The sequence below is a fragment of the Perca flavescens genome, chromosome 6, assembly GCF_004354835.1.
Source record: "Perca flavescens isolate YP-PL-M2 chromosome 6, PFLA_1.0, whole genome shotgun sequence".
NCBI lineage: Eukaryota > Metazoa > Chordata > Actinopteri > Perciformes > Percidae > Perca > Perca flavescens.
The window spans coordinates 33,649,693-33,663,051 of NC_041336.1; the positions used below are offsets into that span (position 1 = coordinate 33,649,693).

At 39.7% G+C, this 13,359-nt stretch overlaps 1 protein-coding gene across 1 annotated transcript in view; it reads right to left on the reverse strand.

The window, feature by feature from the left end:
• The window catches only part of cdk14 (cyclin dependent kinase 14), a 261,388-nt gene extending 250,558 nt beyond the window's left edge, over nt 1-10,830 (reverse strand). The window contains exon 1 of the mRNA XM_028580347.1: nt 10,325-10,830. Within this exon, the coding sequence (XP_028436148.1) occupies nt 10,325-10,418 (94 nt within the window). The 5' untranslated portion in view covers nt 10,419-10,830. The remainder of the gene's footprint in view (nt 1-10,324) is intronic.
• Between the last annotated feature and the right edge of the window lie 2,529 nt (nt 10,831-13,359).

A 13,359-nucleotide genomic window follows, 5' to 3' on the forward strand; every position in this document is an offset into this window, starting at 1 on the left:
CCTTTTGATCAAAGTTGTGAGGAAAACATTAAGAAGCCAAGCCTCTCATACAGAAAAGGGTGTTGCCATTGGTAAATTAACATCAGAGATGGGCTGATAAATCCAGCTGAAGGAACTATCGGAGTGCAAACTGCGAAGGGCGGCTGTGTGCACACATCCACACATTATCCAATCGATCTGATGGCTACTCTGTCAACAACACTTGCATTGCGTCAAAAAGCGACGCCTGGTCAGGTGCCTTTGGCGTTTGTTATTGTCGCTAAAAGTCTCCATTAGCACCATATTTAGTAGGGATGGGAATTAGAGGATGGATACCCGAACCCAGCCCGTCGGGACCGGGTGGTACCCGACGGGCTGGGTTCGGACAGATATTTAGAAATGATGTTCAGGATCTAAGGCACGCCCCTGTGGACAAGATCAAGGCAGCATGGGAAAAAGACCTGGGCCTCTCATTGTCGGAAGATACATGGAGTTCTGTTCTTAAACTGGTTAATTCCACCTCTCTATGCGCTCCCCACTGTCTTACTCTATTCAAAGTGGTCCATAGGGCTCATGTCTCAACAGCCAAACTATCTACTATGTACCCTGACGTTAGCCCACTTTGTGTTAAATGTCAAATGTCTGAAGCCTCTCTTATCCATATGTATTGGTCATGTCCCGGCCTTAACAAGTTCTGGAAGGGGGTCTTCCAAACATTATTTCCGGTGTTTAAAATCGTATTAGAACCAAACCCTCTAATTGATCTTTTTGGGGTCACAAAAGAAGAGGTCAGATTATCTGCAGATACACAACGTACTATATCTTTAGCCTCTCTTCTGGCCCGGCGAGCAATTCTGCTAAGGTGGAGGGAATCTGCCCCACCCACTCACAATACTACACAATGGCTGACAGACATTAAGTCCTGCCTAAAGCTTGAAAAAAAATCAGGTTCTCGCTTCAGCATTCAAATGCAAGGTTTCGGAAAGCATGGGGACCTTTTTTGAACTCATTCCAGGTTTTATAAACATTTATTAATCAAGCACAGTTTAATAGAATTACAGTGTCACTGGGACAGGCGGATACTGACTAGTGATTTGGGAGGGATTACTTTGAGTATTTTGGGCTTTCTTTTGATGTTGTTGGTTTGACTTGTATGGCATACACTGTTTTCTGTTTGTTCCTTACATACAACCTCTCCTTGACGGGTCGACAGCTTTGTACGTTGATGCACTGGAAACTAAATAAAAAAGATGTTGATTTAGAAATGATGTTCAGGTTCGGGTTGATCTCGGTCACATCAGCGCGATAAGCATTGAACATTTTACATTTAAAAAAGCTTATTATGTAGGTGCGCGGCTGTGTTAACGTGCTTTTGGTGCCCCGTGTGTGCTGATATGCTCATCTGTTGACATTTCCGAATGCCTTCCTACAAACGTACACGTGTCATTAGTATGAGAAAAAAAAACACAAGATTTTAACTGTGTCGGGCTCAGACAGAAATATCTTAATGCCTGTCGGGCTCGGTTACTGCTCTGTCGGACGCGGGCCGGGCTCGGACAGAAAAATGCGGCCCTATCTGCACTCTAGTGGGAATCAGCAGGGGTCCCACGATACAATATTTATATTTATGCCATTTTAAACATATTGCGATATTCTCGTATTTATATTGCAATTTATTACCATTTAAGCTACCCAGGGATGTACAAAGAATTCCAGCCTTTGGCTGACAATAAAGTTGTATCGTATCGTATCATATTTTCCAACTTCAAATGATTTCCCCAAAAGAAAACTTTGTCACTTTGTTTGTGTTAAAGAGCCAGAAACTAAACAGTGTTAAGTTGCTATCAGCATTAACTACATTAACTTCTATTTTCAAAGATTGGTCGGCACTCTTGGCGTCACTTTTTGACGCTCTGGGTCGGGTCGTACGTTTAACTGACATGCAGCACAAGAACGGGACAGTTAGGTTTAGGAAAAGATGGTGGGTGGGCTTACAAAATGTACGTTTCAGTGACACAAGGGACAAGAACGGGACATGAACCCCGGTCTCCTGGGTGAAAGTCAGCTTGACATTAACTTTTTGAGGCACTTGTCCTTCGGACAAGTACATTTACGTTTCACTTGTCCATGCATAAAAGTCACTTGTCCGAGTAAAGATTCATAATTTTATAAAAAAAAAATTGTGTTTTGCTAATGCAGAATTTGAACAAACCGTTGAAAGCATCCAAACACTATCAACATTAATACAATTCTGTTGAAACCGTAGAAACAAACTTGCCTAAACTTGCCTCTCCAGACTCCATAATACAAAGTAATATGTTGCACGCCGGTGTGCAGAAGTTAATATATTGAGATTCTAAGTCAATATTTTAAAGTTTGTCATTACTTTCAGATTCCTAGTCAATATTCTAAGTTACTTAGTCAATATATTGCGATACTAAGTTGATACTTTGAGATATTGAGTCAATATATTGAGATTGTAAGTCAATATTTTAAATGTTCTTATTGGTTTGAGATTCTTTGTCAATATTGTGAGTTACTAAGTCAATATATTGAGATACTAAGTCAATATTTTGAGTTAAATCAATATATTGAGATACTGAACCAATATAGTGAGATATTAAGTCAATATATTGAGATAAGTCAATATATTTAGATACTAAGTCAATATTTTGAGATAAATCAATATATTGAGATACTGAACAATATAGTGAGATATTAAGTCAATATTGAGATACTAAGTCAATATTTTGAGATAAATTAATATATTGAGATTCTAAGTCAATATTTGACATTTTCTCATTACTTTGAGATTCTTAGTTTATATTCTGAGATACTAAGTCAATATTTTGACCAGAGGTAGTGGTGACTTGAACTTCTACTATATCTAAAATAATTTTGTAGACATAACAATGGATTTTGCCACTAAATGTTGGTGTTAACTTTTTTTTATACAATTTCACAAATTTCTACCCGGCAGAGGCTGATTTACCGAAAGGATCCTTTTAAAAAGGTGTAGCTACTTTACAGTTGATTATTACCTGATATTTAATCAGCATATTTTTTTAATAATTTTTTTTTTCCAAAAAGGAGCAAAAAAAAAAAGATTATAGAACTGCTTGTTTATTGCTAAGGCTAAATTAAATGATTTATTAAAAATGTAACAACAATAACTTATAACTAACTTATTTCACCAGTAAGTTCTTGTTAAACGACAAAAACAATCACTGGATAGGAAAAGGGAATTTTACAACAACTTTGAATGAAGCACGACGCTGGCGGGGCGAATTTCAAGTGAACGCAACATCTGTGTTTTGCCGACAACAGCAGCGGCACACTGTCATATGTTCCTCTCCAGTGAAATACAGACACACTTTTACACCGTTTAGCTGTCAGCATTTTAAATTTTTACTCCAGCTGCTAGCTAACGATAGGCTAACGTTACTTGCTTTTGAGTGTAGCGTTAACTAGCGTAACATGCGGTGATGTTTAGGTTGCCTCTAACGTCCATTTTCGGAGAATCCGAGAGAAGCGCAGGCATTTCAGTGGCACCGCGTTGCAATTCGGTCCGGTAGATAACGGTCGTTAAGGCACCGGTGCCGTATTAGCACCGGTCTCTCGTTTTCTGTCAACGATGTGGCGAGGAGGTAACGTTAAGGCGGAGTTAGCAAGCTAACGTTAGCTAACTAACACCGGCAGGTTCGCCTAGCTTTCATGCTGCATCGCTTACAGAGAACGAGCTGAACAGGGGGCTGGGTCTAACGTTAGCGGTCCGCTGACCGGGATTGCGGGGGGAAAGAAATTATCTTTTCAAATCGGTAACATAGACGTAATGAGTGGCACATGACGTGAACTAACATGGCATTTTAGTTTGTTTGAGTTTTAACTTGTCCAGTGGGACAAGTACATTTCTCTTCCACTTGCCCTACAAAAAAATCCACTTGTCCCGGACAAGCCTTGTCGAGCCCTGCGGGGTCCTGTGTTGTTTGACCCATCCACCCTCCCCCCCCAACCAACCAACCTCCTTACTCTGATTATTGGTCTTTCATACTACGCTCTACCGTTGACAGACACACACACACACAGACACACACACACACACACACACACACACACACTTTGCTAACTTATAGTCTATTTCAACGACATTCCACTCCTGGGATTGCCTGGGATTGTTGGAATTTTAAATTGGGTGGATTTATGAGGACTATGGTTAACTGAGACTAAAACAACCTTTGAACATCCACATTCCACCAAAACAAGTTCCTTCCCGAGGCTAATTTCTAGAGGTTCTGTTGCTCCAATTGTGATTGGTTTAAAGAAATGCCAATGAACCAGAGCAAGTTTCTTTCCCATGTCGGAATGCTGTGTGTGGACTAACCAGACCTTCATCTGCAGCGCTATGGAGGAAGGTCTGGCAATGCGAGACTAGCTCCGCTTATTAAATCCACGCGTCAGCGTTACTTTATGTGGTTAAGCGACTAATGCCGTTTTGAAATGAATACCTGCACAGCAGTGTTAAGTTTGTTAACAATAATAGCCATTATGACCCACAGACACACCCGGCCAGCTCACTCCGTTTCTGTCCGTGTCTCAGGACACTCTTAACCCATATCTTTGCAGAGTCGAATGTCTGTGATTAGTTCACGTCTGTAATTACACCAGCTGCATTCAAATGTTTACTTGAGGTAAAAGGAGAGGCATATCAGCACATTGTACTTAAGTTTCCTCAACGTCTGTTTAAGGCGGAGCTTTTAACTCTAATATACTGCTGGATAGTTTCGTGAATAATAATGCATCATATTATAATTGTAATATTTTGTTAGAATCTGAATGTGCAACATGACCAGTAACCGTTCTCTGTCAGGTAAATGGATTAGTACAATGTTTTGTAACGGTAGCAATCGGCAGTTCCAAACATGCACATTTTGAAGGGACACCAGTGGCGGTTCTAGACCATTTCAAAAGGAGGGGCCAGGCTGGGTCCACGTGCCATTTTAGGAGCACCAAATATATTAAGCATAAGTGTTACATACCACAAACTTTCCATAGGTTTGGTTCTACAAAAGACTAAAGATACACATATAACAATAAATACAAGAATACCCATTCAGTGTTAACCTACATGAAATTATTTTCCACAGTTAAGGCCAGAGGGGGGGGCCAAGGCTTAATAATAAGGGAGCACTGGCCAACTGACGGACACTGCACTAGTACTATAAAGTCACATAAATTTGGGAGCTTAAAAAGTGATTTTCTGGCTTTGCTAAGCCACCCAATCAGGGCAGAACCTACCCTTTCATCCAGTAATGTAGTCCCAGGGTCAGGGCCCCCACAGGAGATTTGATATTTGATATACTTTTAATTAAAATGTATTAAAAAAGGGGGGTTTTGAGATGTTCCATCATTTCCATATAATCCATCTGGCGCTTTCTTCATGATCTTGAAAACACAACATGCCACCCTCACATTCACATGCCAAACTGACAGCTCTCATAAGGATCAAACCTGGGCTCAGCCAAGCTCGAGAAACTCTGCATCCGTCCACTAACCAGGTTTGAAGCTTTTAAAATGAAAGCATCCACAGTGCATCATGTCGCACAGTGCCATAATTTGACGCGTGATGCAGCCCTGCCCGCTGGGACCGGTTGGATCAACACGGTTACAAGGACATTAAACAATAAAAAGGTGGCTCTTGACTGTGCTTTGTTAAAGCATCCGTAGAGCAGGGGGCAAGAGCCCGATCAATGCTCAAGATGTGTTGATTTAGATGGGAGGAAAGATGGCCAATAGGAGATGAGCGGCAGCACAGCGAAAAAGTCAATGCCAATCTTTCTTTTCCCCCACAACATCGACCCAAACTCAATTCTGTCCATGTCTCATCTTTTCTTATAGGCTGCATTCAGCTATGCATTCTGTACACACACTGCTTTGAAGGCCAATGAACTCAAGCTCTGTGTGTGTGTGTGTGTGTGTGTGTGTGTGTGTGTGTGTGTGTGTGTGTGTGTGTGTGTGTGTGTGTGTGTGTGTGTGTGTGTGTTAGGAAAAAAAAAATGGCAAGAGCGAGAAAGAAAGGTGAAATGATATTTGATGGCTGCACTAGTGGCGTGACTGTGTGTGCGTGATGATTTTTTTGTTGAGAGTCACATACGAGGTTACTTTAGCAGCATAGCATTCATTATCAGATAAGAACTATATCTAACAACGGGAAGTGAAAAGAGATGATGATGATGATGCAGGGATTTAACTCTCACAATATCCTAACCGATTTTTTTCACAGTATTACTATGTATCGGAGGCAGAATGATTTATTGGTAGGGTTGGGTATCGTTTGGGTTTTTTTCCCCCCCAGATACCGGTGCTAAAATGATACGGTGCCGGTGCCTAAACCGATACAACAGTCGGGCGACACTAACGAACGGCAATTTTATTTCTTTGGCCATTCGGTCCAATTTAAATGATTTATTTAGCGTCATGACCATAATTTATTTCACCAGTAAGTTGCTGCAAAATGACAAAACAAAGAACCAATTAATGGCAGAAGGGAACTACACAAGCTTGAGTTTCTCGAGTTTCACTTGAATGTAGCGCTGGGCGATAAGGAGAAAATCAGATATCACGATATTATTGACCAAATCCCTCAATGTGGATATTGTGACGATATTGTAGGGTTGACAGTTGGCGTTTTAACAAAATATTTAACAATTACATTTTAGATAAATAATCATCAATAATGTGGATATAACGACTGAGTTAGAGGTAAAGGCAAATAACAGAACAGCTAGAACAGTCTGGTAAATTCCGAAAATGACATCGCTTTACTGTAACGCTGCCTAAAACCAGAAAAAGACTAAACTTACCGTATAACATTATAACAATATCCAAAATTTAAGATGAAATCTAAGACGATAGGCTATATAGTCTCATATCACGATATCGATATAATATAGATATATTGCCCAGCCCTACTTGAATGCACCATGAGCTTACGAGTTGCAGTTGAACGCACCAACAACTGTGTTTCTCGGACAACTCTGACAGCGGCAGTGTCCACGGTGTCTCAATGTGCAGCTAGTCTCCTCTGTGTCTTCAGCTGCAGACTGATGGACGTCCCCAGTGGTGGAAGAAGTATCCAGATACTTTACTTAAGTAAAAGTACTAATACCACACTGTAAAAATACTCCGTTACAAGTAAAAGTCCTGCATTGAAAATACTAAATTAAAAGTCTGTAAGTATCATCAGGAAAATGTAGTTAAAGTATTAAAAGTAAAGAACTCTCCTCCCATTGTAGAAAGTGTAAAGGATCCAAACAGTTGTGTGTTTAATGGTCTTATCATCTCAGCTGGACCTGTAGGCTGTTATATTGTTGGCTAGTTTCACTTATAATAAAAGATCAGATTTTATAAACTACATGTGTTTTGTGTGCAGAAATCTTAATGTGTAAAGTAACTAGTAACTAAAGCTGTAACAGATGAATGTAGTGGAGTAAAAAGTACAATATTTCTCTCTGAAATGTAGCGGAGTAGAAGTAGAAAGTGGCATGAAAAGAAAAGACTCAAGTAAAGTACAAGTACCTCAACACTTGTGGGTTGTAACTAAGTACATTTACACATGTACTGTACTTAGTTACATTCCACCACTGGACGTCCTGCGGTTGGAATCCTTTCCAGTGAAATAGAGCCACACGTTAGACCGTTTAGCTGTCAGCATTACAACTATGTTTAAGCCAGCTACTAGCTAATGGTAGCCTAACGTTACCTGCTGCCAAGTGTAACGTTAACTAGCATCACTTGTTATTGGGTCGCGTAGATACCGGTCGTTTCGGTACCCAACCCTATTCATTGGCATTGTTCATTTTTATATAGTCCTGAAAAAAAATATTTAAAAATCAATTGGTCAATTGACAGATAATCGCCAACAATTTTGCTAATGATTCATCGTTTAAGTCCTTTATTAAATGTGTGGGATATATATATATATATATATATATATATATATATATATATATATATATATATATATATATATATATATAGGCTGTATTAATCAATGAATTGGTTTCGGTGAAGCCTGGGATTTTATGTGTCTGAGTTGTGAGGTTCAGAGGAGACTGAGCCATTATTAATGTGACTATTATCACCACTGTTTATCACACCCCCAACCGGCCCGTCAGACACCGCCTACCAAGAGCCTGGGTCTGTCCGAGGTTTCTTCCCAAGAGGGAGTTTTTCCTCGCCACTGTCGCACGGCTTGCTCTTGAGGGAATTACTGGAATTGTTGGAATTGTTGGGGCTTTGTAAATTATAGAGTGTGGTCTAGACATACTCTATCTGTAAAGTGTCTCGAGATAACTCTTGTTATGATTTGATACTATAAATAAAATTGAATGGAGAGTCAGCATTGAAGGGGACGCCCCTGTACTGAGGAAGAGCTAAGATACTGGACAAATGATGAAGACTCAGTGATTCAACCGACTGTCATGATGTCAGCAGCCGCTGTTCGTTGGTTTAACCGACGCTAGGGCTGTGCAATTAATCAAAATTTGAATTGCGATTACAACTGTGGCTCCTAACGATAAGCGACTTTGAGTTTGTGAAAAGCGCTATATAAATTAAATTTATTATTATTATTATTATTAACAATCACAAAACGAATGGAAGTACAAGGGAAATTTCAAAGTTCAAGGTGTTTTCACTGTTGGTTTTTTTAACTTCCAGAATTGCACCATTTTTTCCAACAGACAATGAGTAATTGTGCTAAAGAATTGCGATTTCAGTATTGACCAAAATAATTGTGATTATAATCTTTTCCATAAATCGAGCAGACCTACCTGATGCTATGTAAAAGGCACTCGGAAAGTCTGTAGAGAACACCACGTTTGGGTCTTTTTTCCATGCCGCATCAAGTAAAGAGATTAGATTCATCACATTGACTCTGTTATTTTTCTAACAGAACTAGAAGAACTTCTCCGACACAAGCAAATCTAAATTTTTTTTATTTAATTTTGGACTGTTGGTCAGATAAACCAAACCATCTGAATAAGTCAAGCTGGACCCTGGAACTTTACCGTTTTCTCATATTTTAAACACAAAAATACTGGTCAGATGAATCAGCAACAATAAGTACAGTATAGTTGCAGCCTTTCACTGTGAAATTACTAAACATCTGTTCAGACGGGCTCCGAGCGATTTTCAGGCAGCTGATCTGATCATTTCAGTGAAACAGTGAACTGTTTAATTGAGAAATTATTGATGGATTCCACGATGAATGGGAATTTATGTCAAATGGCAGAAAAAAATCTGTATTATTATTGTATCTCATTTTTCTGAAATATTGAATGAATATTACTGGTTTCACCTTCTTCAAATAAGAACAGCTGAACTGAAATGGTACACCATTTTTTACTATTGTCTGACATTTTAGAGACCAAAGGATTCACCGTTTAATCAAGACAACCGGCCGATTAATCGATAATGAAGAAAATCATTAGTTTTGGCTCTAAACAGCTGGAATAATTATCACTCAGGCTCCTGTGTGTTTCTGTTTAATGGCAACAGAAATGGCAACAACGCTTACTTAATAAAGTTTTTTGTGGAAAATCTTTTTTAAATATATAAATATTAGGTTAAAGGTTATGGTCATCGTGGTTCCACCTCCTTTACTGTAAATTGAGTCTACATGGTTCACATTCTGTTCTTGCATACGGACAGGAAAATGGCATTGTGGTTTAATTTGACATTTAACATTTAAAGAAGTTTGAATTTAAATGTTAAGGTCAACTACATCCTATACATGAGATTCAAACCCAATGGAATAATCAATGAAGATGATGATGATTCTGTAAGCTGAGTCTACATGGTTCACATTTTGTTCTTGCATATCCTGACAGAAAAATGGCATCCAAGTTTAATTTAACAATTAACATTCAAAGAAGTTCTGAGGTCAAGATCCATAAGTTACATGAGAAACAAACTGATGATTTTATGGAAAATGATGTAACCTGAGGATCAGAACTGAGCAATGAATCTCAAATTCAACAGATTTTTTTTCAGGGAAACATTCCATCTATGTTTCGTCAGACTTTGTCCTCATAACTCTTAAGAAACCTGACCGTATTTACTATGGATCTGTCTCTTAGAAATCTGGCAGTACCCAAAAAGGAATTGTGCTGAGGGAAATGTGGACAGGCCAAGTTGATGCAGGTTTTCCATGGCCGCTAACCCCAAACTGTGAGCAGGCATCACCGCGGTGAAGGAAGAGACATTCACACTCACATTTTGGACAAAGAGCTGCAAAATGGTCTGGAAAATGAAAAAAAAAAAATAAAAAAAAAACGTTACTCACCAATACTCCTGAAACTCTCGGACAAAGTTCTCCTCAACTTTTTCATTTTGCCTATTTTCTCCGGGGGCTGGGAGGCTGGCATCAGGTCGCACATTTCTTTTCCACCGAGTTTCGCGACAGCGGGATGGGGCAGCGGACTGGCAGCGGACCGGCAGCAGTTAGAAGCGGGGAAGGAGGACCGGTGCTCAGTGAGCCCTGCGGGGCTTCTTCAGTCCAGCTGCAGCGCTGCTGCTGGGAAACAGGAAACGGAGCCTTAACGGCTCTCACTTCTCTCATCAACTAGCAACAACAAACGCCTTCTGGAGATTTTCTCAACAATGCAACTCCATTTCCAAAGAAGCGATAAAAAGTCTGAAGCAGATCCAAACTACACGCCGTAATTTGCTGTGCCTTTCTGCTGCGTCTTCTCTTCGGTTAAGATCTATGAATCGCATGAGCTAGCTCGGACTTCTTTTCTTCTCTCAGCGTCCCAGGCGCTCCCTTGCTCCTCCACCGCAATCGAGATGTCATTTTTGGGATTCTCTATCTGGTTTCGACCCCCTAGGCCCCGCCCTGGATGCGAGGATTGGAGGAACTCCCGCGGAGCACCGCGTTTCCATTGGTCCCTGAGACTGGCCGTCAGCGAGTAGGCCCCGCCCCGTTATGTGTTGCAGGAGGAGGGATATTTTTTCTTTTCCCGGGGAGTCAGATTGTTGTCAGCGCCGCTGCTTGAGACTGCTGCCCTCAGGGCGACCCTGTGGCCGGGTACAGGGCGAGGTGTTCCCCGAGCAGCAGCCTCAGCAGCGGGGTGTTCATCCGTTCACCTGGGAGAACCAGAGGGGATGTTTCAGACTTAATACAAGCTACCAGATTAGCCCGGGCTCTGCTGTGATCCGTGTTTGATTTAGACTCAGAATCAGAAAAGGGTTTATTGCCAGTGGTGTAGTCTAGATCAGGGATCCTCAACGGGGGTCCTCAGAGTCAATGCAGGGGGGCTCCCGAATTATTGTTAATTTTGGAAAGTTTTTTCAAAAATTAAAAAGTATTAACATGAATCCAACATATTATTAGCAAATATAAATCCCCACTGCTTACAAGCCTAGGTGGTCTCTAAGGCAATCCACGATACAGTTATTCTAAGGATTCACTGTGCCACATGTATATTTAACATTAAAACATGATTTATAAAACCATGCCAACAATTATTAGGCTATTTTTAATATCTTAATATTCTATGCAAAAAAACTATGTATATAGGCTTTAGGCCACCCTCAACATTATTGTAGGCCCAGGGTTGGGGGGTAGAGATCTCCATTTTTTAGCAAAATTGAAATTTTTAATGTCAAACACGCATTCTGGTGAAATTCTGCAACAATTTGTGCCTTCTCTGCATCAAGTTATGGTGCAAATGTCTTTATTTATGTAAAGAAAATTCTAATAGGGTTTTGGGATAGATTGCGCTGGCCAGTTTTGATTATTTACATTTACATCCCCCCTGTAAATGATGCCTATGAACGTAGGCATACTACTACATATAGTATGCCCACTAAAAAAAAAAAATGGAAAAATGGAATTGATATTAAGGCTTTTAAAGTAGGCCTAGTGTGATATTAAGGTAAACAGATTTAGTGCCCTGTGTATTGCTGTGCCTTCAACCTAAAGCAATACAGTGGTGCAGTAAACTGATACTGGGGTCCTGTCAAATGCATTGTGACCGATGTACCGAAGCAAATGTCCATATAGAATCAGCTAATACCGTTCATTAAACTTCCTCCAGTTTCAGCAGAGTGAAGAGTTAATATGTAGACCTACTGTTATGAAATATATATATATATATATATATATATATATATATACAGTATATTCATTTATATGCATGTTCTGCAGCGTTTGTTAGTTGTTAATTGGTTTATGGCGTGCGCCTGCGTATCACATAGACTATACCAGTTTATTGCCCCTATAAGTTACACTTGCGGAATTTGCCTTGCCATTAATATGAAATAAACTATAAATACAGAAACAAATATATACTGTACAAACAAAATAACGACTAATGAAAAAAAGTTGATTGCAGAATGTGCATTTTTTATAATGGAAGTAAAGGAGTAAATAAAATCACAATATTTAATTTCACTTATTTTTCATTTATGTTATTTATAAAGGACAACGCACATTAATCAACATTTCTGTGAATGTGCCAGTGTTACCCTGCCGGTTAATTTTCAACTGCAGTCCTTTGGCTAGATGTTTTGAGAGCAGAGCAACAGAAAACAGCAAGACATTAGTACGGGTTAAAACATACAGACAGAAGTCAATAAGACACCATAAAGACAGCTATAGCAACAAAATAAGCTTTCTCAAGAAGCCATGCAGAGCGACAGGAAGCAGCAAGCAACTAAGCACAGTCAAGCAACACAGATTAGATTAGATTAAACTGATTTTCTTTAACCATGCAACCATGCAAAGCAGTAATACGCAATGACACAAACATTTAATTAAATACATCACTCATGATGGAGATCTTGATACAATATTAAAAGTTGCAGTAATTCATTTAAATTTTATTTATAGTATCAAATCATAAGAGTTATCTCAAGACACTTTACAGATAAAGTAGGTCTAGACAACACTATAATTTACAAAGACCCAACAAAAAAGCATTTAGTGCAACAGTAGTGAGGAAAAACTTCCTTTAGGCAGAAAACTCGGACAGACCAAGGCTCTTGGTGGGTAGCCGTAATAATCATTATAATAGTTGGTATGATGAACAGTGGCAATCATAGTAACAATAAAAATAATGGAACTATGACTAGAAATAATAGTTGTAGCAGTTCAGGGCGTAGCAGGGCATCAAGCAGGGCACCGACCATGACCTCGGCTGCTGCTGCAACCACAATCCAGGTGCCACCCCAATCCAAGGAAAACTGGGAGGCGAGAAAACTTAAGGACTCCGGGGAATAAGCTCCCCAGCAAAGTTAGTAACAAGCATTACTGGGACATGGATGCACAGAGATGGAAAGAGAGAGGAGAGAGGAGCTCAGTGTGTCAAAGGAAGT